The following is a 21,945-nucleotide window of genomic DNA, read 5'->3' as shown; positions in this document are numbered from 1 at the left end:
CTGGTGTTTGTATTTCTCTGGTTTGTATCTTTCGGCCGGATAGTCCTGACAACTGAGACCAATACTACTCTATTCATTTGTGCAACTAACCTAGTTTTGCGATGACAAGTAAATTGCTTTTTATTTTTTGATTACCGAGCCTTGTACCGAGCATTGTTTATAGTATTTGTTTTATATTGTTGCTATGATTGTTGCCCATAGTTTACAGACATTTACAGTATTCTAAATTTGGTTCAGTTACTTCAGATGGTTACTTTGTACTAAATGGGTGAATTTCTTCGCCTAAAGCCTAAAATATTTATAAATAGATAAGACAAACTGACAAAAATCGATTACTAGCGATGGTAACTTTTTTATTTATTTTTATTATGTATAATGCAATTATCTTTATGTATTGGGCTTTTTAGGGCAAGCACAAGAAGAAAAGTTCAAAATCACATAAGAAAGACAAAAAACACAAAAGGAAATGCGATACATCTTCTTCAGACGAATGGGTAGAAGCAGAACTAGTTAACAATGTAAAAAACTGTAAAGCAAAGAAGAAATCTTCCAAGAAAAAGAAAAGATATCATAGTTCAAGTGAATCTTCTGTTGAATCTGATTATAAAAAAAGTAGAAATGATAGTAGCACCAGTAGTGATGAAGAGTACAATCAAGGAAGAACGAGTGAAAAAAAAGTAAAACAACAAAATAATGATACAGATACAAATGAAAAATCAGTGGTAAGAGATGAGTGGATGAGTTTATCAACCACTTTCTCTAGTCTTTCTAATGAAGATCGTAGAAATAAAAGAGAACAAGACAAGAAGCTTCAAAAAAAATTAGAGCAATATGACCCAAGAAGTTGCTCAAGAGAATTAAATCCATATTGGAAAGATGGAGGAGATGGCCTTCCAAAATTTTTAATGCCTAAAGACAGTGTTTCAGATGATGAAAGAAGTTATAAAACCAAAGTACATAAACAACATAAATCTAGTTGGAGAAAAGAAACAAATCAAACAGTTCCTGTTGCCAGTACATCTACTGACAACAAAAGCTATAATGAACCAAGAAAAGAGGATACTGGCAAATCTGTTGAAAATAAAGCATCCTATAATTCAGAAACTGAAGATTTAAATGTACTTGCTGGAAAAATTCTGAAAGCTGAAATAATGGGTAATGAAACCTTAGTTGAAGAACTTAAAAAACGACTTGAAATAGCTAGAAAGTCCTCCAAAGAAGCACTGTCAAGTAGGGAAGAAGTATTACTCACTCAAACAGATAGCCAGGGCAGAACTAAACCTGTAATAATGCTTAATGATGGAGCAAGTGGTTCAGGCAAAAAACAACGAAAAAAAGCAGTTGATACTCATCAGGATAAACAAAGGAGTAGATACTTCCCCGACGATGACAAATATTCTTTACAACAAATGTTTGAAAATGAGAAATTCAACAATGCTGATGAGCAGGATAAGGAGTTCCTGAAAGTTGCATCAAAAATTAATAAAAACGATGATATGGATGATTTCTTTACTGATAATGTTAGGCGCAAAAAGTCTGATTCTACATTAGATGAAAATAACAGAAACAAAGCTATTATTGAACATAAGAGAGTATCAGATAGTTTAGATAATTGTTCTAGGTGTATCCAGAGTAAAAACATGCCAAAAAATTTGATAATATCAATGGGTGAGTATGTCTATTTGGGATTACCTGAACATGAACCTTTAACTGATGGCCACTGCTTAATAGTACCTATTAGACATGTGTGTTCAATAACTCATTTAGATGAAAATGAGTGGAGTGAAATTTTAGATTTTAGGAAAGCACTAGTAAGACTATTCTGCTCTAAAGACCAAGATGTAATCTTCTTTGAATCTGCTCTTGGATTTCATAAATATCCTCACACATTGTTAGAATGTATACCTTTACCGAAAGAAGAGGGTGATATGGCGCCAATTTATTTTAAAAAGGCTATTGATGAATCTGAAATGGAGTGGGCCCAAAACAAAAAATTAGTTTCATTAAAAGGAAGAAATGTCAGAAAGGCAGTACCAAAAGGATTACCCTATTTTTCAGTCAGTTTCGGTATGGAGGAGGGATATGCCCACGTTGTTGAAGATGAACAGTTGTTTCCAAGAAATTTTGCACAAGAAATTATTGGAGGAATGTTGGATTTACATCACAGTAAGTGGAGAAAACCAATAAAACAGTCATTTAGTGATCAAAGCAAAAGGGTGTTGTCATTTACAAAAGAATGGAAATCTTTTGACTGTACAATTAAAGAATAAATATATTTAAAACTATTATATTATATAATTATATATAATCTTATAAATCTAATAACTCCTCTTCATCACCACCTATTGCATTCCAAAAAGCAGTAACCATTTGCTCAGCATACTGCTTTCTCTGGTTCATTGGAACTGACTGTAAACTATCTTTCATCATATGCAGCTTAGAGAATAATTCAGTAAAATCATCTTCACTTATAAGTTCATCTACAATTGAGTATATAAAATTGGTTACCTACTCGAAAACAAAATGTTACCTGGCAAAGAACTCGCTGTCAACCTACTTGATTCTTGTTTGGTGCTTTCAAGTTTGTTTGTTCCAACGTTTCTTGTATTTTTCATTATTAAGTTGGGCCATGTATGTGTCTAAACACAAAATATCATATATACTTAGGTATAGTAAATATTTTTAAAATTTACCTGCAATGCTTCTATGACTCTCTGTACTCCAAATTTTTCTGGAATAATGTCTCCTGAATTTTGTGGATCTGAAGGATACAGTTCTATAAACTCATAACCCTTTTGTAAGCACCATGATATAGCATCAGCTTTAGTAATTTTTGTTTCATTGTTACAATAGTTAGATATTAATAGTTTAATCTTAAAAATTAATAGCTTTATTAAACATATACATGTTCTCAATTTTTACCTCTGGTCCACATTCATTTTGTAAACTTTCAAACTTCTTTAAATCTTCTAAACCTGAAGATTTATTAGTATCTAAATGAATTATTAATGCTTCAACATTATTATTAAATTCTTCATCTCTCTCATAACAATCATTCAAACCAATTATGTTCACTGTTGCAGCGTAATACTTTGTATCTATAATTTAAAAATTGATTGCGATATATTTTAAATCATATTTTTAATCATAAAAGTAGGTATTTACCTAATTTCCAAGGTTGAATAACAATACCATTTGAATGTTCTTCTGGGTTCTCTTTAGTAATTAAACGTATTATAGATTTGGGTTTTGTGCTACTACTACTTACTATGACAATACTTGGTAATTTATCCATTTTCAAGAAACAGACAAATGAAAATCCTAAATCAATTATTTATACATCTTAAAAATTGAAAGATAATCACAAATCACAATCTAAGATGGTTAAGTTTATTAATTCTTCCCCTTTTTAATTAACTCTGAGATGTAGGCTACTATAACTATCCGGCCTGTTAATAGAGTTACAGCATTTAAAGCAAGAAGTGGTTATTCCCTAGAAAAAAAAAACTTTGAACTTAAAAAGAAGAAGAATCAACTATTTTTTTTTTCCTTCAGTTTAACGGCCTTTAGCTGCCTGGACTATACGGCCCGAACTATTTTAATCTTTATTTTAATATAATTTTAATAATAAAATAATAATTAATAATCTGTGGTCATATGCATTTTGTTTATATGTCATTTGTCATTTTATTGTAATTGTCTTCTTTATAATTGTAAATATTTTTGAAAGTGGTAAAAGCAGAGATATGGAAGTGGGAGAATGAGCTTCGACGAATGCGCATCCAAATTTTTGTCGAAGGCAAGATGGCAGACATCTTCCAGGTCTCGCTGTCACTTCCCCTCTTTAATTGACATCTGTTTGTTTTGTTTTTTTTTTTCGTTCGTGTTGTTATCTAGTTAAAATTTATTATTATATCAATCAGAGTCTCAATTATTCTAAACACTAATTCAAACAGGCTTATTGTATATTGTCATAGTCATTCTAAGAAAGCTAATACGCCGGGAAAAATGATTAGTTTTCATGTGTAAGTTTATACAACATAATCGTGTTTACAGATGATCCAAAACTGTTTATTTTTAGTTTTCCTAAAGGCGATTTGTAAAAATCGTGATTGTAATTGGGAATGGTCAAAAATAAGTGTATGATGTGGCCATTTAAAGAGGATGTTTTTATTACGTGTGGAGGAAGAAGATACTTGGAATCAATGTTCGTGCTTCTGTAAAACAGTGCACTCTTATAGTGTCCATGAAAGCACAAGTTCAAGTGTACCAGAAATATGTCAAATAAGATTGGTCCTTACTTGACAAGAAGATTATTTGGAGGAAAAAACATAAGATAGGGTATTTTAATTGAACAGCGAAAATTTAACATTTTTATTGTAAAGTTTGTTGTAGGTAGTTGTAGTTTTGTGCTAAATATTTCTAACATTAGCAGCAGCAGTGTTCAGAGTGTCAAGAGGAGGAGAATTCAGTTAATTAGATTTATGCATAGTATCAAGTTCTATAGTCAACATTTTTAGTATTCCTACAACTGTAAAAACAAGGAACATTGGACTGAAAAAATGGCAAGATTTATATAGGAAGAAGGGTATTATGCCAATAAGAAAATTAAATCTGTAGGCAGAAGTTTCTTATTTAAAAACTGTTATGGGGCATATATTAATTTGTATCTGTGCCACAAATCACTGAGAAAAATCATATAATATTCATAATTGTTAACGAGATGATATTTAAAGAGTGTTAAAAATGAGACTATTAGTCATGAAGCTTACAGTGTTACTTTGTTTCAATATTACACTTTTATTCTTGTAAAATCTATGATGAAGTTCAAAAGCATTTTGCAATGGCCTTAAATTGTGAGTTGTGAGCCAGGATTTATAGTAAAGGTATTTGATGCAATGAAACTTAATCGGTACCTTCCAGTATGTATTTTAGTAAGGGGATTGTCAATCCCATGTTTTTAAATAGATAAAATACAGGCCAAAGTTGACAATATTACAGTTGAGAAGAAACTATTTTATCTTAAAAAAAAATTTCTTAAAATTCTGAGATCATATAATCTAATTTTCTTAATAATAAATTAGGTATATGTACATACAGAATTTTGTTATGGACAAATAAGGATCGACAAGCTTCTTTTGTGCAAAAAATAAATGATTTTTTCTAGTATTACGACAAACCATAATGTGTTTTACAAACTTACCGGTAACAGTTTTTGTTTATAATAAAATATTTAGGAATAATTTGGGTTGTTTATCAATATATTAATGACTTGAATTTTGACAAATCGAATTTGTATCAAAATAATTTTACGAAATATAAAATTGATGTTCTATTACAAGATTGAGTTTTTATTGTCGACAAAAACCAGGATAAATACTAATAATAATACCCTTAATAAAATCAATGATGTTTATGTATTATGAAAATATTTGTTAGAGGACATGTTATGTAACAGTTTTTGAAACATAATTTGAAGGGACGAATAAAAAAAATAAAACAAAAACATATTTTTTCTAGGTTTATATTAAAAATACAAGGTAGATAATCATCAAAAATAATTATGAACCAAATGTTTTTTATGAATATACAACTTGAACAAAAAGTTGTTTAGAACAATTTTTACCAAATTTGCAAAAATTTTAAATTGAAACGCGTAATTCAGTACAAGTAAACATGAAATATTGTAAATACTTATTTAATATCATTTCGAGTGTTTTACGACGAAAAGGTCATCTGTCCGTAGCGTCTTTTGTCAGAATATTCGTATATTTAGTGTATTATATACCAATATTGTACGCAGTTTTGAAACTGATAATTAAATAAATCATATTAATGTTAACTAACCATAATAAATGATAGAATTTCACTAAATTGAAATTGCCCCCCGTATGGTTGAAAACAGCAAATTGATATTTGATTACTTATAGATTACCACCTATATACAAAATGACAGGAAGACCTGGAATATGGCGCCCAACTTGATTAGACCTTCTGCGCATGTTGACGCTCATTCTCTATCCCTTCTATTTCTCTGGGTAAAAGTCAAGGTTGCTTTGAGAAATTAAAACATAAGTTCCTTAAGCTTTACACTGCTTTACACATTACATCTTCTGTTCTATAATTATAAGAAATAATAATTCTGTAATAAGGTTGACTCATACTATACGAAAATGTCTTATATGTTAGCACATTTGCACAATGGGTGGCAAGTAGATCAAGCAATATTATCTGAGGAAGATCGAGTTGTGGTAATTGTATTACTGAGTACGTTCAGGGATGGTCAGCGGCTGAGTAGCTAAAAAAGCTACTTTCCTGAACTGTCTTTTCTGATATACAGCCATAGTTAGCTGCTGAGCGAAATTCTCAGGAGTAAATATTTAAGCTGGACAAAGCAGCAATGTTTATTTTTCTACTTTTCTATGTTTATACTGTAGTCAACTGTATGTAGAATAAATGATTATTTTCCATCAGAAAAATAATCAGCTATCGTAATATTTTTTTAAACTAATATTTACCATCTGTGAAATTTTAGCAAATACCCTGAGATTTCATAAAGCAAAGACAGGGAGAATATTTGCTGGAAGTTAGCTGCTGTAGCCTCTGAACGCGCCCACTGATAAAAGTTATATAAAATACTTATGCAGTCGATTACATAAACTATTTTGTTCTATTTTTCTTATAAAAATATCTACTACATTATTTTTTTAGTTCTAAATTTTGTAATGCTACTATTGCATATGCTTTAAACTAAATATTATAATGTTGATTATATTGAATTCTGAGTGTTCTTTCCTAATGTAGGTAATTCGTTTTGGGCATGATTGGGATCCTTCTTGTATGAAAATGGATGAAGTCTTATACAGCATAGCCGAAAAAGTAAAAAATTTTGCTGTTATTTATTTAGTTGATATCACAGAAGTACCAGACTTCAACAAAATGTAAGTAAATATAAATATATTGATATGTTACTATGTATTGCGTATGTTTACAAACTGTGACCTGTATAATTAAAAGAAATACCACAGACTAAAAAATACTTAACTTTGATGTAATTTAAAATTATGCATAAGACATAGATTTCAAATATTCTAGTTTTAAATAAATTTTAGGTATGAATTATACGATCCATGCACAGTAATGTTTTTCTTTAGAAACAAACATATAATGATTGATTTGGGTACTGGTAATAACAACAAAATAAATTGGCCTCTCGAAGATAAACAGGAAATGATAGATATTATAGAGACTGTTTACAGAGGAGCAAGAAAAGGAAGAGGTTTAGTGGTTTCACCAAAGGACTATTCGACAAAATACCGATATTAAAGTGTATATTTTTCTACTAAATTTTATTTATTAACATTAAAATGATATATTTAAAAAATTTGTACATAAAATTTACATGTCATTTGTAGATTCTTCAGGAACTAGCTGAATTAAATCTTTCGAACCAAAAGTATGTTTAACTAAAACAAAATAGTGTTTTTAGTATACTAGTATATAAATTAAACTTTATTTACCAGGATCAATATTCTGCAAATCAAATACTGTGAAATTGTTAGACTTTTTGTCACCACCCATGCTAATTACAAAAGGTGAATCAGGGCAAAGTTCTAAACAGTGTATACTGCCAATTCCAAATTCCTTTTCATTAATTAACCTGAATTATATGTTATATTTTTATTAATAGGTAAACTTAAAGAAGGAATATATTACCTAGGAATGTTATCATCATTAAAATCCCATGTTTTTACTGTTTCATCGGGAGATGCTGTTACTAATAGTCCAGGACATTGAGAGCTAATTGCCAAACCAGTAACTTCATTTTGATGAGCCTCTAGAGACCACAATTTACCTAATAAAATAGTATATTTGTTAGAAAACACAATTACATATTAGTATATTCCATCACTTATTTACCTTTTCTACAATCGAAACACTCCACCTGACCAGTACTTGTACCTGCCAGAAACATAAAGGGCTGTAGAGGGTTCCATAATAGCCTTTCCGCTTCTCCACTTAATGACCAAGTTTGATGATTTTCAGGAGTTCTGCAGTCAAATACTCGCGCTGTACTATCACAACCACCTGAAAATTAAATCTTTAAAACCACTTAATTGGCTTTAAATAAAATGATTTCACCTGCCAACAGTGTTTGTCCTTCAAACTTATGCCACTCTAAACACTGCACTTTTTCCTCAAATGCATTAATTGTGGTACTTGGTGTCTGTGTCTCCATATCCCACAATAAAATTGTCTGATCTACAGATCCACTGGCTATTACGTGTTCATAGACCTTATTCCAAGCTACAAAAATGAAAGATTTAAAATTGTAAATAAATTAATAGCTTAATAAATTTTACCCAAAGCTAAAACAGCATCCTTATGGCCTATAGCATCTTTTCTTTTTCTAACACTTGCTGATTTTCCCAATTTAAATGCAGGTTCAATACAGTTCATAATATCTATATCCCAAATCTATAAACATACTAGATGATATATAGATTAAATTTTGATAAATAGACTTCACCCCAATTATTGGAGACATTGTCCCTATAGCACAATAATTGCCTTTTGGCTGTTGCGGTTCATAATTTAGCCATTCTATACATAAAGGAAACGCAGGCAACAAAATATCATGATGTACATAGAATGATTCCTCCTCTTCATTGTACACTGTATTTAAGATCATTTGCTTAATATTATTTTTTTCTACGTAGTATATATAAACTCACCATATACCTCCAGCATACTAGCATCTCCCTCGACATGTCCAACTAAAATAAGATTATCCGTTTCTTTGATAAGATCGTCTTCCTTTTCAGAATCATCAGATTCTGAAAAATGGTCTTCAGCTTCTGTAGGCAATTCAGCAAGTGAATGAATTCCTAGCGCTTGGGCAGTTTGAGTTTCATCTAGAAATATATTAGGTATAGGTATGTATATATTGTAAAATATACTTATTTAAATAACTTTACCTACCATCTTGATCATACCCCTCTAAATTAAATTCATCTAAACTGTTTTCACTTTTCATTTCAACATCTCCATTCTGATTTCCTTGATTATCAACATTGCTATAACAAAATCAATGCATCCTTTTTATAAAAAAAAAACTAAAAAAGCTTGCAATAAGTAATTTTTTTACCTCAGTTTCTCTTTTGCATCATTTATTATCTGCACCAACTCATTTTTTGATAATTGAATCTAAAATAAAACAAGTTAATTTGGTATATATCTTGCTTAACAATATCTTTTACATTAACAGGATGTGTATTAGCAGCTCCTTTTTTTATCCATTTTAAACAGGGAACAAAATTAATGTTTGTTTCGGAATTATTTTCCATTTCCATATTTATACTAGATTTTATTTTTTTAACGTGCAGCGCAACGTGACAAACTCTGGTGACAAATACAGGTTAAGTATAATTCTTCATCTTTGGTAAAGTTAGGTCTGAGTTAGGTTCAAAAAACTCTCTGTATTTTGCTGCTAAAGCCGTGCTAAAGCTCTGGACAGGGTCGACTTTGTTTATGCGGAATCCGAACAGCGGTCCTCGGCCATATTATGGTAAAGTGGTCAATACTACCGATTTGGAGAATGTTTAAAAATCGACTCTACTCACAAGATAGTCGATCTCCTCCGGCCACGAGCCAGCCAACCCTTGTCCATTTTTTGTTATCCGCTTGTGGCAGCTAATGGCCATTAAACGCAAAAGATGAAAATGTCAAATGTGACGTCTTGGTCTGACGTTGACAACGTTGACGAGTTTTTAAAGGTAAACAAAACGTCATCGAAATGGCCGGGGAAAACTCGGAAACTACGATAAAATTAGAAAATCTTAGTATAAGTGACAAAAACGGCTTTGATTTAAATGGTACTCAATCAAGTGATATTATCGAATCAGGTTTACCCCTTGATGATGTTTATAGATTAGCGCTTAGTTTTTATAAAGGTAAAATTTTGTCTTACAGCCTTGAATATCAGTTTTTAGGATAAATTTACGATAATTTAATAACTATTTGTAAAAAATCAATGTACTATAAGTGAATACAGTTTTAATAATCACATAAGTGTACCTTTATTAAGTATTTAAATATTCTTAAATCTATTATAATCTAAAATACTTATAGATATATATAAAAAAATTTAGCAATTATTTTTTTACAGCATATTTATAGTTTATTTTTCTAAAAAAGTGCCACAAAATCTAGTTATAATTAACTTAAATAAATAATAAAAATCCTAGTTATAATTAACACCTATCTAACAAATTTCTGTGACACATAAGCACTTATGTACAACCATTGTCTATTAATCAAGGGTACAACCTATCTATTGTTCGTAAGGGTGTATTTCCAAAATGTTAAGAAGTGGAGTGAAATATAAAATTAATCAATTTCCATGTATCTAAAAACATTTTGGTACCATCCATCTAATTAGTAATCTTTAAAGGCGTCATAACATATTCAGAGATGTACATTTAAATAAATTACTGATCAAATAATCTTTAAATATTATTTTCTTTAATTATTTTACAGTTAGGTGTTTGTAGATTGGCCATTATTGGCCATTTTAACTAAATTATATCAATATTTAGCTTTTGCTTACTACTGGTATACAATATAATTCTATTTTTAGAAAAAAGTGGTAAAGCTTGTCATTTCACTTATGAAGATAATTTGCAATTAGTTGCTTTTTCTCAACAAGTTGTTCATGGTCCATTGACAGATGTAATAAATAAACTACCTCCTTTAGGTACTTTGGATGTAGTTGGCAAGGATAGGCGGTAATACATATGCTGAGACACTACTTATAATTTACTAAAATATATTGTTACAGTGAGGCTTGGTTAAAGCTTGGTCAACTATCAAAAGATCAAGCTAGGACCGGTTTTGTTGAATTGTTAAGTAGGAGATGTCCCCTTTTTTCTACATTTGTTGAAGCTCACAGGAGAGAGCGCGATGAACAGAAACGAAAGCAGTAAGTCATTAAAGTCTAAAGTTAACTATAGTTATGAGCACTTTTTTAGAAAAGAAGATATGTCTAAAAGAAGTGAAGAAGAGGCAATTCGAAAGAGAAAAGAGGAAGAACACCAATTGGCTTTGGAACAAATGCAGCAACAAGAAGCGATTAAACGACAAATTCAACAAGCTTTGAATGAACAAACTTATGATCAGTTCAGAAAATATGCCGAACAACAATATCCAGGAGATCCAGAAAAACAAGGGACACTAATAAGGCAGTTGCAGGAACAACATTACATTCAATATATACAGCAGTTAGAACTCTCACAAAGAGCTGATCAGATAAACGAGAAGAGTGAAGTAGCCAGTAATGATGGTGATGTAAGTGTCACTTTATATAGTAGGTGATTCAGAGTTTCAAAACAGATGGGTTTCCTATTTGAGCCTATTTGAGATTCTCAATACAATAATTCTTATAAAATGTGGGCAATAGTAGATAAAATTTTTGTTATCTACTGTGAAAGAAAATCAGTTGAAAAATGAACACCTTGTAAAAATTTGCTTTGTAAAATTATACTGTATTAATTATATATTTTATCAGAATACAAAAACTAAAGAAGAGACTGAAACAAATGAAAGTTTACATGAAGATGATGATGAAGAAGAATGTCCTATATCAGCTGCCAGTATGTGGACCCTTCCAGATATTGACACATTTAAACAGAAGTAAGAAATAGTCTGTTTATTTTTAATATACTATACAAATGAAGATTTTTGATCAAACAAAATATCTTATAACTAATAATTTTTTAGGGTTTCTCAAACTGAAGGTGACGGTGTTGTCAGGGTGGGCCATGGTGAGACAATTACTGTCAGAGTTCCTACACATCCAGAAGGGTCGCGGCTATTCTGGGAATTTGCCACAGATCACTACGACATTGGATTTGGCGTATATTTTGAATTTGGCACCCCTATGACAGAAGAGGTATCTGTTCATGTTTCTGAAAGCGACGATGAAGATGCTGAAATTGACGAAGAAGAGCTTTATGCAGATGAAACCCTAAGACGCGATCTTGAAGCAGGAGGTAATAGACTTTTCCTTTTGTGTGGATTATAAAAAAATTGCAAATTATTTGTATTTTTAGGATTAGACTTGCCATCGATTGCAAAGCCAACTGTTGTTGAAATAATACCAGTGTATAGACGCGACTGTCAGACAGAAGTGTATGCTGGTTCGCACTGCTATCCTGGAAGAGGTGTCTATTTACTTAAGTTTGATAATTCTTATTCGTTGTGGAGATCCAAAACTCTTTATTATAGGGTATATTATACACATTAAATTATTATTAATTATTTTAAATTATTGTTAGGTTATCCACAAATTCCTGCTTAAAAACTATTTACTTAATATATTTGGATTATTTATTATCAAAGAATGATTTAGAAAAAGTTCAATATTCAAAAATTCAGTAGGAACTTCTTTGAAGAATCTAAATTTTGGGCAGTCATGTTTTCTTTAAGACTGAAGAAAAGCTTATTACCCTATAAATTTTATTTATTGGCCAAGCCATATTACTAGATGGAAGTAAATTAATATTTTCCCATCAGTTAAAATAAATGTAACTTGTTGCTGATTACAGTACATAATAAAAAAAACAACCCTAAATGGTAATGTTACTGTATCCATAAATTTGTCTCAGTGATAAATTTTGTGACATTGTTTTTTTTTCTGTTTGTGCAATAATAAATATATAATAAATAAAATAGATTTATAATGAAGCAATTTGTATTTATTATTTGTATAATTTGATATTCTAAAAGGCACATTCGGATATACATATTGAATAAAAACATTTTATCACTTCATAAAATATACATTAAACATTTCTTTTTAATATGTAAATAACATTTATGGCATAAATATTTAGAACTGTTCAGGCAAATGCTTAATATACCAGTTACAACTACTCCAGAAGAAAAAAGTCTAAGTAAAATTATCTAACGAAAACAATTAGTATTTTAATTTGTATTATTACACCTCTGCATTTCAATAAATATTTAAGTAGTTGAAATTTAATATTTTCTTTCTCGAGCCTCATAAAAATATTTACTGATAAAATATAATTGACATAAACTCTCTGACATTTCAACTAATATAGAGAATTACTAAAAAACACTTGTATATGAATTCTTAGTTATAAATAAAAGTAAAACTTATCATTATAATTTCGAAAATAATAATATAAAAGACCTAATTAATAACCTTTAATATTTTGGCTGGCTTAAAGACTTCAGTTTCTTGGCAATAAAATATCCTAATTCCTGAGATGGATTCTTTTCTGGAGTCATAATCAGTCTTCTTCTAAGTCTTGGATTTATATCAGATTTTCGAACCACAACTGGTTCCGGAGTCTTTTCTCTTGGTGGACCCAATAACTTCAACCTATAGGAATTATTTTACAAAAATCTTTATGGCAAATAATATTATTTTTATAAATACCTATCATATTCAACAGGGGACCAAGTTATAGGTTTCTTTCTTGGACCTCTCTGTATCACCAATAATTCTTCAACATTGCTGTTTTTATTTGGAGTATTTTGATCTGGAGAAGTCTCGTTTATTTCACTTAAAGCCAGTCTTAAAGATCTACGAGGTAGATTTTGATCGTTTTCAACTTCCTCCTCCATAATAATAATGGCTTCACATGAAGAACGTTCAACCCTTAAAATCCGTTAGAAGGGTTGAAGATCTTAGGGTCTCGATTCACTAGGATAATTTCGAAGTATCGAAGTTAGTTATTTGGAAATTTTCGTTAATAATCATACACTATAATGCAGAAATTGGTAATGAAACTAGGTAACGTTTTCCCGCTATTTTTATAATCAGAAAAGAACTTTTGGCAACCTATGGCAGTTTGTTTACATCATATTTAAATGTAGTATTTTGGATTTTGGTAGAGAGGGAAGAGACCGGAAGAGACACAGACAGAGATAGCAAGAGACCTGTAGAGCATAGATATAGGGCGAAGTGCACGCAACAGATGGTGAAATGACGAGTCTGTCCTTTAATTGAAGGGGAATTAAAGCGAAATAAAAAATATAATTTCTTTTAATGCCAACGAGGTGGACAGATTTGTCTGTCTGTAGATAAATTGTAGCCATTGAGCAGAATAATATATTATACCCTTAAATCTATGACTTGAAGACTTGAATTCAAACCTTTATTTAAACAATGTGCGCATTAGGGAACACAACGGCTGACCGACCACTGAGAATTTTCCTCAGCGGCTTACTGTTTTTGTGTGTAAAAAGCAATAAAAAGAGACCGTTTTGGGAAATCGCTTACTCAGCCACTGGTCGTCTCTGAACGCGCACAATACCAGATTTTAAAAGCCGGATAGTCCTAGTAGCTTAGGCCTTTAAATCAATAAAAAAATCAGATTTTAAAGAAGAAGAATTAATAAGGTTATGCTAATTAATTTTTGACAGTTGTATTAAAAACACAAATCATCCTTAGGGCTACACAAAAGTTTTCTATTAAAGGTTTCTAACAGTTTTTCAGTAATAAAAAGCCAACCGAAGATGTCTAAAATAAGTGAGGTAGCTGCTCTTAGTAAACAGTTAAAGTCCGAATGGAATTCGTCTCACAGGAATTTGAGTAAATGTGAGAAATTGTTGACAGATTTAAAGGTATTTTTTTATACTTTTTTAAAAGCTGTAAAAACTATTTTATCATTTTTCTAGCTTCAACTTACAAATCTCATATTTTTACCAACATCAAATATAACTGCCTCTAAGCAAGAGTTACTGTTGGCAAGAGATGTGCTAGAGATTGGTGTACAGTGGGCAATAGAAGCCAATAATATACCTGCATTTGAGAGGTTCAAAATATGAGTTTTTAATAAGTATTTGTATTGAATTGATCTGGTCTTTTGAAGGTATATGGCACAACTAAAGTGTTATTATTTTGATTACCAAAATCAGCTTGAAGAATCTACGTATAAATATCAACTTTTGGGTCTAAATCTTCTATTTTTGTTATCACAAAACCGCGTGGCTGAATTTCACACTGAATTAGAACTGTTACCTACAGAACATATTCAAAATGATGTTTACATTAGACATCCGCTAAGCATTGAGCAATATCTGATGGAAGGAAGTTACAATAAGGTAAAAGCTATATTCTCTTAAGTTCTTTATGTCTTTAATTATTTGGTATTTTAGATATTCTTAGCGAAAGGAAATGTACCAGCTAAAAGTTACAACCTATTTATGGATATTTTGTTGGATACAATACGTGGAGAGATCGCAGCATGTTTAGAAAGTGCTTTTGAAAAAATTTCGGCCAAAGATGCGGCTCGCATGTTATATTTGCAGAGTGAAGAATCTCTAAAAAACTTAGCTGCCAAGGTATTTAACTGCAATTTTCAAAATTCTTGTAAAATAAGTCACTGTTAATGATATTTTGAAAATTCTAATTATTAAAACTTGTGTTGTTTCAGAAAAATTGGAAACTTGGTGTAGATAGATTTTTTTACTTTACACCTGAGGTGAAAAAGACTCACGAACCTATTCCTTCAGTAGAATTGGCAGAGCAAGCCATTGAATATGCTAGAGAGCTAGAGATGATAGTATAAGTTTATTTAATTTCAATTAATAAATATTTTAATTCTTTATTATTTTTTTACCAAATATGTAAATAAAATAATACCCTATGCTGTCATATCTCTAAATTTCTTGTATTGGCAAGAATTTCAACAGAATAAAATCAGAGTATTTAAAAAACAGTAAGATAAAATTTTTTTTTTACATTGTCCGATTGTTATGTTTGTGTATAAAATTGGGCCCACCGCTTTTTTTGAGGATAGCAAAACTCTTTTATGTCTTATATAACAAGTAGTTAAGAATCTTTTTTAATGTTTTTTTTTTTCAAAAAATCATTCATTTTATTATATTTCTTCATTATATTTATTTTTATATTGAGTAGAAATTGAAATATAGATTGAAATAATAAGAATTTGGATTATTTCTACTGTATTTTTTTGTCAAAAAGTAAGGAAAAGAGGAACGCATAAAATATGAAAAACGTATTAAATACCATTAAACACAGAATATAGTGTTAAGTAAAAACCATTTAAAAATGGACTAACTATAGATGGGATCATCAAATAATAAAGGTTGGGACCTATAGACTGCTATAGGCTTGGTGCATTTCAGTTGATTTCAAAATATTCCTACCGCAGCGCTCTCTGCGGCAGAAATCAGAAATGTTCGCTATGGATTTCACGCCGTCCCTGTTACAGTTCATGTTTATCGCATTAAAATAATATTGAAATCGTGGCCTTTAAATAATATTTAAGTATTTTAGTTTTTTGTTAGTGCAGTTATTGAAACTATAAAACTATCAGGTACGAGGTTTGTGTGGTGTAACGTTGTTTGTGGTAGTAAAAATTAAGTGAAAAACTCAACTGGGCGTCGCGTTGTGTTCTGACAATTTCAAATGTTAATAAAATTGCCGAAAAAAAGTTAACGCGTAAAGGAGAGCGTAATTACGTGGTTGTTTGGTACAATATCATTCAATAACTCAACTTTCCGGAATATTCAACTCTTCCGAATCAACATTTTATAGCTTCACAGCTTCTCAAACGAATTTGATCAAAAGCAAAAATGAATTCATGTAGTTCGCGGAAACAAGTGCGAGTGTGTCCATTATATCATCAAAAAATTAAATAGACATACCGTATGTGATAAAATATAATTTAATTAATGGTACCTATACCCTTTTTTACTATAGCCTTTTTTATCAACTAGTCCTTAATTTTTTTATGAATATCTTCTAAAATTATAATGATGTAGCTTCAAAAAATTTCGTTGTGACCCCACTAGCAAAACGGATGCGTAAATAATAAATTATAATACAAGTTAAACCCTCTGAATATATCAAAATATCTTTGCAAAATATTTACTTTTTTTATTTTTTTAGAATGTTCACAAATTATACTTCCTCAACTTTTAAAATAATTATATAAACATTTTTTCGTATACTCACTATTTAAACCCGTGTATTTGTATATACCGATTGTTTACGATATTCTCCGATGGTGGCAGCACCGGCGAAGAATGCACCAATAAGCCTGTAGATAAGGAACTAACTTAATTAATTTTGCTGTCAAGAATCGCTTGTCTAGCTAGAGGTATTTACATCTCTACACTCCATAGACCAACCCTAACGAAAAAGGGGTTCTTATTGTGAGCACTATATGTATTGGCAGATTTCATAAGAAAAATATAGTCAGTGGCGTAGCAAGGCGGGGGCTGAGGGGCGGGCCGCCCCTGTCGACGACCCTCCAAGTATCTACGGGGCGAGAAAAATTGTTGTTAAAGGGCGGCGGACAGATTCTGTAGGGGCGGCAAAACCTCTCTCCTAGAGGCTTTCCGCCCCGGGCGCCCCTAACCCACGTAACGCTGCCTATAATATAGAAAACAACATTTTAATGAACAGTGCTTTCCATATAATCAATAAAATGAAAATTATACAAAATAATATACATGTACTGATTTTTTTCGAAAATCGACATGTACGAAACTATGATCCCTTCCCCGACACAAACGGTACATTGTGAGATAGGAAATTCTAGAGAGAAACAAGCCCTATAACATAGAATACAACATTTTAACGAACAGTGCTTTCCATAAAATCAATAAAATGAAAAATATACGAAATAATATACATGTACAGATTTCTTTCGAAAATCGACATCTATGAAACTATGATCCCTTCCCCGACACAAACGGTACATTATGAGACAGGAAATTGTAGAGAGAAACAAGCCCTATAACATAGGATACAAGATTTTAACGAACAGTGCTTTCCATAAAATTAATAAAATGAAAAATATACGAAATAATATAAATGTACTGATTTTTTTCGAAAATTGACCAGTATGAAACTATGATCCCTTCCCCGATACAAACGGTACATTGTGAGACAGGAAATTGTAGAGGGAAACAAGCCCTATAACATAGGATACAACATTTTAACGAGCAGTGCTTTCCATAAAATCAATAAAATGAAAAATATACGAAATAATATAAATGTACTGATTTCTTTCGAAAATCGACAACTATGAAACTATGATCCCTTCCCCGACACAAACGGTACATTGTGAGACAGGAAATTGTAGAGAGAAACAAGCCCTATAACACAGGATACAACATTTTAACGAACAGTGCTTTCCATAAAATCAATAAAATGAAAAATATACGAAATAATATACATGTACAGATTTCTTTCGAAAATCGACAACTATGAAACTATGAACCCTTCTTGGACACAAACGGTACATTGTGAGATAGGAAATTGTAAAGAGAAACAAGCCCTATAACATAGGATACAACATTTTAATGAACAGTGCTTTCCATAAAATCAATAAAATGAAAAATATACGAAATAATATACATGTACTGATTTCTTTCTAAAATCGACATCTATGACACTATGAACCCTTCCTGGACACAAACGGTACATTGTGAGACAGGAAATTGCAGAGAGAAACAAGCCCTATATAACATAGGATACAACATTTTAATGAACAGTGCTTTCCATAAAATCAATAAAATGAAAAATATACGGAATAATATACATGTACCTACTTGCTTATTTACATGATTACATGCTTCTTTCGAAAATCGATATCTATGAAACTATGAACCCTTCCTGGACACAAACGGTACATTGTGAGACAGGAAATTGTAGAGAGAAACAAGCCCTATAACATAGGATACAACATTTTAATGAACAGTGCTTTCCATATAATCACTAAAATGAAAAATATACGAAATAATATACATGTACATATTTCTTTCGAAAATCGACATCTATGAAACTATGATCCCTTCCCCGACACAAACGGTACATTATGAGACAGGAAATTGTAGAGAGAAACAAGCCCCAAGCCAAGAATATATCAAAATATCTTTGCAAAATATTTACTTTTTTTATTTTTTTAGAATGTTCACAAATTATACTTCCTCAACTTTTAAAATAATTATATAAACATTTTTTCATATACTCACTATTTAAACCTGTGTATTTGTATATACCGATTGTTTACGATATTCTCCGATGGTGGCAGCACCGGCGAAGAATGCACCAATAAGCCTGTAGATAAGGAACTAACTTAATTAATTTTGCTGTCAAGAATCGCTTGTCTAGCTAGAGGTATTTACATCTCTACACTCCATAGACCAACCCTAACGAAAAAGGGGTTCTTATTGTGAGCACTATATGTATTGGCAGATTTCATAAGAAAAATATAGTCAGTGGCGTAGCAAGGCGGGGGCTGAGGGGGCGGGCCGCCCCTGTCGACGACCCTCCAAGTATCTACGGGGCGAGAAAAAATTGTTATAAAGGGCGGCGGACAGATTCTGTAGGGGCGGCAAACCTCTCTCCTAGAGGCTTTCCGCCCCGGGCGCCCCTAACCCACGTAACGCTGCCTATAATATAGAAAACAACATTTTAATGAACAGTGCTTTCCATATAATCAATAAAATGAAAATTATACAAAATAATATACATGTACTGATTTTTTTCGAAAATCGACATGTACGAAACTATGATCCCTTCCCCGACACAAACGGTACATTGTGAGATAGGAAATTCTAGAGAGAAACAAGCCCTATAACATAGAATACAACATTTTAACGAACAGTGCTTTCCATAAAATCAATAAAATGAAAAATATACGAAATAATATACATGTACAGATTTCTTTCGAAAATCGACATCTATGAAACTATGATCCCTTCCCCGACACAAACGGTACATTATGAGACAGGAAATTGTAGAGAGAAACAAGCCCTATAACATAGGATACAAGATTTTAACGAACAGTGCTTTCCATAAAATTAATAAAATGAAAAATATACGAAATAATATAAATGTACTGATTTTTTTCGAAAATTGACCAGTATGAAACTATGATCCCTTCCCCGATACAAACGGTACATTGTGAGACAGGAAATTGTAGAGGGAAACAAGCCCTATAACATAGGATACAACATTTTAACGAGCAGTGCTTTCCATAAAATCAATAAAATGAAAAATATACGAAATAATATAAATGTACTGATTTCTTTCGAAAATCGACAACTATGAAACTATGATCCCTTCCCCGACACAAACGGTACATTGTGAGACAGGAAATTGTAGAGAGAAACAAGCCCTATAACATAGGATACAACATTTTAACGAACAGTGCTTTCCATAAAATCAATAAAATGAAAAATATACGAAATAATATACATGTGCAGATTTCTTTCGAAAATCGACAACTATGAAACTATGAACCCTTCTTGGACACAAACGGTACATTGTGAGATAGGAAATTGTAAAGAGAAACAAGCCCTATAACATAGGATACAACATTTTAATGAACAGTGCTTTCCATAAAATCAATAAAATGAAAAATATACGAAATAATATACATGTACTGATTTCTTTCTAAAATCGACATCTATGACACTATGAACCCTTCCTGGACACAAACGGTACATTGTGAGACAGGAAATTGTAGAGAGAAACAAGCCCTATATAACATAGGATACAACATTTTAATGAACAGTGCTTTCCATAAAATCAATAAAATGAAAAATATACGGAATAATATACATGTACTTGCTTATTTACATGATTACATGCTTCTTTCGAAAATCGATATCTATGAAACTATGAACCCTTCCTGGACACAAACGGTACATTGTGAGACAGGAAATTGTAGAGAGAAACAAGCCCTATAACATAGGATACAACATTTTAATGAACAGTGCTTTCCATATAATCACTAAAATGAAAAATACTTATACGAAATAATATACATGTACAGATTTCCTTCGAAAATCGACAACTATGAAACTATGAACCCTTCTTGGACACAAACGGTACATTGTGAGATAGGAAATTGTAAAGAGAAACAAGCCCTATAACATAGGATACAACATTTTAATGAATAGTGCTTTCCATAAAATCAATAAAATGAAATATATACGAAATAATATACATGTACTGATTTCTTTCTAAAATCGACATCTATGACACTATGAACCCTTCCTGGACACAAACGGTACATTGTGAGACAGGAAATTGTAGAGAGAAACAAGACCTATAACATAGGATACAACATTTTAATGAACAGTGCTTTCCATAAAATCAATAAAATGAAAAATATACGGAATAATATACATGTACTTGCTTATTTACATGATTACATGCTTCTTTCGAAAATCGATATCTATGAAACTATGAACCCTTCCTGGACACAAACGGTACATTGTGAGACAGGAAATTGTAGAGAGAAACAAGCCCTATAACATAGGATACAACATTTTAATGAACAGTGCTTTCCATATAATCACTAAAATGAAAATTATACTAAATAATATACATGTACTGATTTCTTTCGAAAATCGACATCTATGAAACTATGAACCTTTCCTGGACACAAACGGTACATTGTGAGACAGGAAATTGTAATGAGAAACAAGCCCTATAACATAGGATACAACATTTTAATGAACAGTGCTTTCCATAAAATCAATAAAATGAAAAATATACGAAATAATATATACATGTACTGATTTCTTTCTAAAATCGACATCTATGACACTATGAACCCTTCCTGGACACAAACGGTACATTGTGAGAGAGGAAATTGTAGAGAGAAACAAGCCCTCTATACATATAGTCGATGAAGAAGTTGATAGGTGACGGACATATGCGTTAATATGCGGCCGAATATTCTAGTATTTTAAGATGGTATCTAGAATAATTGAGAGATTGCGTGTCGAAATCTCGAGAAATAACTTCCGAGCATATACAGGGTTGTTCACCACATACAACACGGAGTATTGTAGCTAAACGATTAGATTTTTACAAATTGTAAGTTTTGGGTTCGTTGAAGGACTATTGGAGCTACAATTTAA

At 31.2% G+C, this 21,945-nt stretch overlaps 7 protein-coding genes across 7 annotated transcripts; 4 read left to right on the top strand and 3 right to left on the bottom strand.

The window, feature by feature from the left end:
- Nucleotides 1-73: 73 nt before the first annotated feature.
- On the top strand, nucleotides 74-2,298 carry LOC115874699 (CWF19-like protein 2 homolog). The gene is made up of 2 exons (XM_030889935.1): nucleotides 74-344; nucleotides 408-2,298. The coding sequence occupies exons 1-2, from the start codon at nucleotides 342-344 to the stop codon at nucleotides 2,268-2,270; spliced, it is 1,866 nt and encodes a 621-aa protein (XP_030745795.1). The 5' UTR covers nucleotides 74-341; the 3' UTR covers nucleotides 2,271-2,298.
- On the bottom strand, nucleotides 2,289-3,333 carry LOC115874700 (alpha- and gamma-adaptin-binding protein p34-like). Its single transcript, XM_030889936.1, has 5 exons — nucleotides 3,166-3,333; nucleotides 2,923-3,098; nucleotides 2,694-2,873; nucleotides 2,531-2,639; nucleotides 2,289-2,480 (listed from the first exon to the last, which is right to left on the bottom strand). Exons 1-5 carry the CDS (start codon nucleotides 3,293-3,295, stop codon nucleotides 2,311-2,313), a joined length of 765 nt encoding a protein of 254 aa, XP_030745796.1. The 5' UTR covers nucleotides 3,296-3,333; the 3' UTR covers nucleotides 2,289-2,310.
- Nucleotides 3,334-6,047: 2,714 nt separating this feature from the next.
- Nucleotides 6,048-7,421, top strand: LOC115874698 (thioredoxin-like protein 4A). The gene is made up of 3 exons (XM_030889934.1): nucleotides 6,048-6,251; nucleotides 6,805-6,941; nucleotides 7,113-7,421. The coding sequence occupies exons 1-3, from the start codon at nucleotides 6,174-6,176 to the stop codon at nucleotides 7,324-7,326; spliced, it is 429 nt and encodes a 142-aa protein (XP_030745794.1). The 5' UTR covers nucleotides 6,048-6,173; the 3' UTR covers nucleotides 7,327-7,421.
- On the bottom strand, nucleotides 7,335-9,425 carry LOC115874697 (periodic tryptophan protein 1 homolog). Its single transcript, XM_030889933.1, has 11 exons — nucleotides 9,261-9,425; nucleotides 9,149-9,207; nucleotides 8,983-9,077; nucleotides 8,736-8,915; nucleotides 8,531-8,676; nucleotides 8,364-8,478; nucleotides 8,143-8,307; nucleotides 7,921-8,088; nucleotides 7,717-7,855; nucleotides 7,521-7,660; nucleotides 7,335-7,466 (listed from the first exon to the last, which is right to left on the bottom strand). The coding sequence occupies exons 1-11, from the start codon at nucleotides 9,351-9,353 to the stop codon at nucleotides 7,399-7,401; spliced, it is 1,368 nt and encodes a 455-aa protein (XP_030745793.1). The 5' UTR covers nucleotides 9,354-9,425; the 3' UTR covers nucleotides 7,335-7,398.
- A 329-nt stretch (nucleotides 9,426-9,754) lies between these two features.
- LOC115874695 (Golgi resident protein GCP60) lies at nucleotides 9,755-13,037 on the top strand. The gene is made up of 7 exons (XM_030889930.1): nucleotides 9,755-9,953; nucleotides 10,640-10,787; nucleotides 10,841-10,981; nucleotides 11,031-11,346; nucleotides 11,567-11,691; nucleotides 11,779-12,050; nucleotides 12,111-13,037. The coding sequence occupies exons 1-7, from the start codon at nucleotides 9,797-9,799 to the stop codon at nucleotides 12,302-12,304; spliced, it is 1,353 nt and encodes a 450-aa protein (XP_030745790.1). The 5' UTR covers nucleotides 9,755-9,796; the 3' UTR covers nucleotides 12,305-13,037.
- On the bottom strand, nucleotides 12,506-13,923 carry LOC115874696. The gene is made up of 2 exons (XM_030889932.1): nucleotides 13,466-13,923; nucleotides 12,506-13,408 (listed from the first exon to the last, which is right to left on the bottom strand). The coding sequence occupies exons 1-2, from the start codon at nucleotides 13,651-13,653 to the stop codon at nucleotides 13,231-13,233; spliced, it is 366 nt and encodes a 121-aa protein (XP_030745792.1). The 5' UTR covers nucleotides 13,654-13,923; the 3' UTR covers nucleotides 12,506-13,230.
- A 506-nt stretch (nucleotides 13,924-14,429) lies between these two features.
- On the top strand, nucleotides 14,430-15,752 carry LOC115874694 (26S proteasome non-ATPase regulatory subunit 8-like). The gene is made up of 5 exons (XM_030889929.1): nucleotides 14,430-14,655; nucleotides 14,710-14,846; nucleotides 14,904-15,135; nucleotides 15,190-15,375; nucleotides 15,468-15,752. Exons 1-5 carry the CDS (start codon nucleotides 14,548-14,550, stop codon nucleotides 15,600-15,602), a joined length of 798 nt encoding a protein of 265 aa, XP_030745789.1. The 5' UTR covers nucleotides 14,430-14,547; the 3' UTR covers nucleotides 15,603-15,752.
- Nucleotides 15,753-21,945: the final 6,193 nt, after the last annotated feature.

The sequence above is a fragment of the Sitophilus oryzae genome, unplaced genomic scaffold (assembly GCF_002938485.1).
Source record: "Sitophilus oryzae breed Bouriz unplaced genomic scaffold, Soryzae_2.0 scaffold_1297_pilon_pilon, whole genome shotgun sequence".
In the NCBI taxonomy this organism is placed as follows: domain Eukaryota; kingdom Metazoa; phylum Arthropoda; class Insecta; order Coleoptera; family Curculionidae; genus Sitophilus; species Sitophilus oryzae.
Note: the sequence above shows the minus strand (reverse complement) of the source record. Positions and strands in the feature narration are given on the sequence as shown.

Bases quoted from the DNA above. Each gene is read 5' to 3' on its own strand.
- LOC115874694 (XM_030889929.1), top strand. From the start codon at position 14,548: ATGTCTAAAATAAGTGAGGTAGCTGCTCTTAGTAAACAGTTAAAGTCC. The intron at 14,847-14,903 runs GTTCAAAATATG...GGTCTTTTGAAG, and splicing joins AATATACCTGCATTTGAGAG to GTATATGGCACAACTAAAGT. The intron at 15,376-15,467 runs GTATTTAACTGC...GTGTTGTTTCAG, and splicing joins TAAAAAACTTAGCTGCCAAG to AAAAATTGGAAACTTGGTGT.
- LOC115874698 (XM_030889934.1), top strand. From the start codon at position 6,174: ATGTCTTATATGTTAGCACATTTGCACAATGGGTGGCAAGTAGATCAA. The intron at 6,252-6,804 runs GTAATTGTATTA...TTCCTAATGTAG, and splicing joins CTGAGGAAGATCGAGTTGTG to GTAATTCGTTTTGGGCATGA. The intron at 6,942-7,112 runs GTAAGTAAATAT...AATAAATTTTAG, and splicing joins GTACCAGACTTCAACAAAAT to GTATGAATTATACGATCCAT.
- LOC115874696 (XM_030889932.1), bottom strand. From the start codon at position 13,653: ATGGAGGAGGAAGTTGAAAACGATCAAAATCTACCTCGTAGATCTTTA. The intron at 13,409-13,465 runs GTATTTATAAAA...TAATTCCTATAG, and splicing joins TCCCCTGTTGAATATGATAG to GTTGAAGTTATTGGGTCCAC.
- LOC115874700 (XM_030889936.1), bottom strand. From the start codon at position 3,295: ATGGATAAATTACCAAGTATTGTCATAGTAAGTAGTAGTAGCACAAAA. The intron at 2,640-2,693 runs GTAAATTTTAAA...TTTTGTGTTTAG, and splicing joins GAGTCATAGAAGCATTGCAG to ACACATACATGGCCCAACTT. The intron at 2,481-2,530 runs GTAACATTTTGT...ACTCAATTGTAG, and splicing joins GACAGCGAGTTCTTTGCCAG to ATGAACTTATAAGTGAAGAT.
- LOC115874695 (XM_030889930.1), top strand. From the start codon at position 9,797: ATGGCCGGGGAAAACTCGGAAACTACGATAAAATTAGAAAATCTTAGT. The intron at 10,982-11,030 runs GTAAGTCATTAA...GCACTTTTTTAG, and splicing joins GATGAACAGAAACGAAAGCA to AAAAGAAGATATGTCTAAAA. The intron at 11,692-11,778 runs GTAAGAAATAGT...ATAATTTTTTAG, and splicing joins ATTGACACATTTAAACAGAA to GGTTTCTCAAACTGAAGGTG.
- LOC115874697 (XM_030889933.1), bottom strand. From the start codon at position 9,353: ATGGAAATGGAAAATAATTCCGAAACAAACATTAATTTTGTTCCCTGT. The intron at 8,677-8,735 runs GTGAGTTTATAT...TCTTAAATACAG, and splicing joins TAGTATGCTGGAGGTATATG to TGTACAATGAAGAGGAGGAA. The intron at 7,856-7,920 runs GTAAATAAGTGA...CTATTTTATTAG, and splicing joins GTGTTTCGATTGTAGAAAAG to GTAAATTGTGGTCTCTAGAG.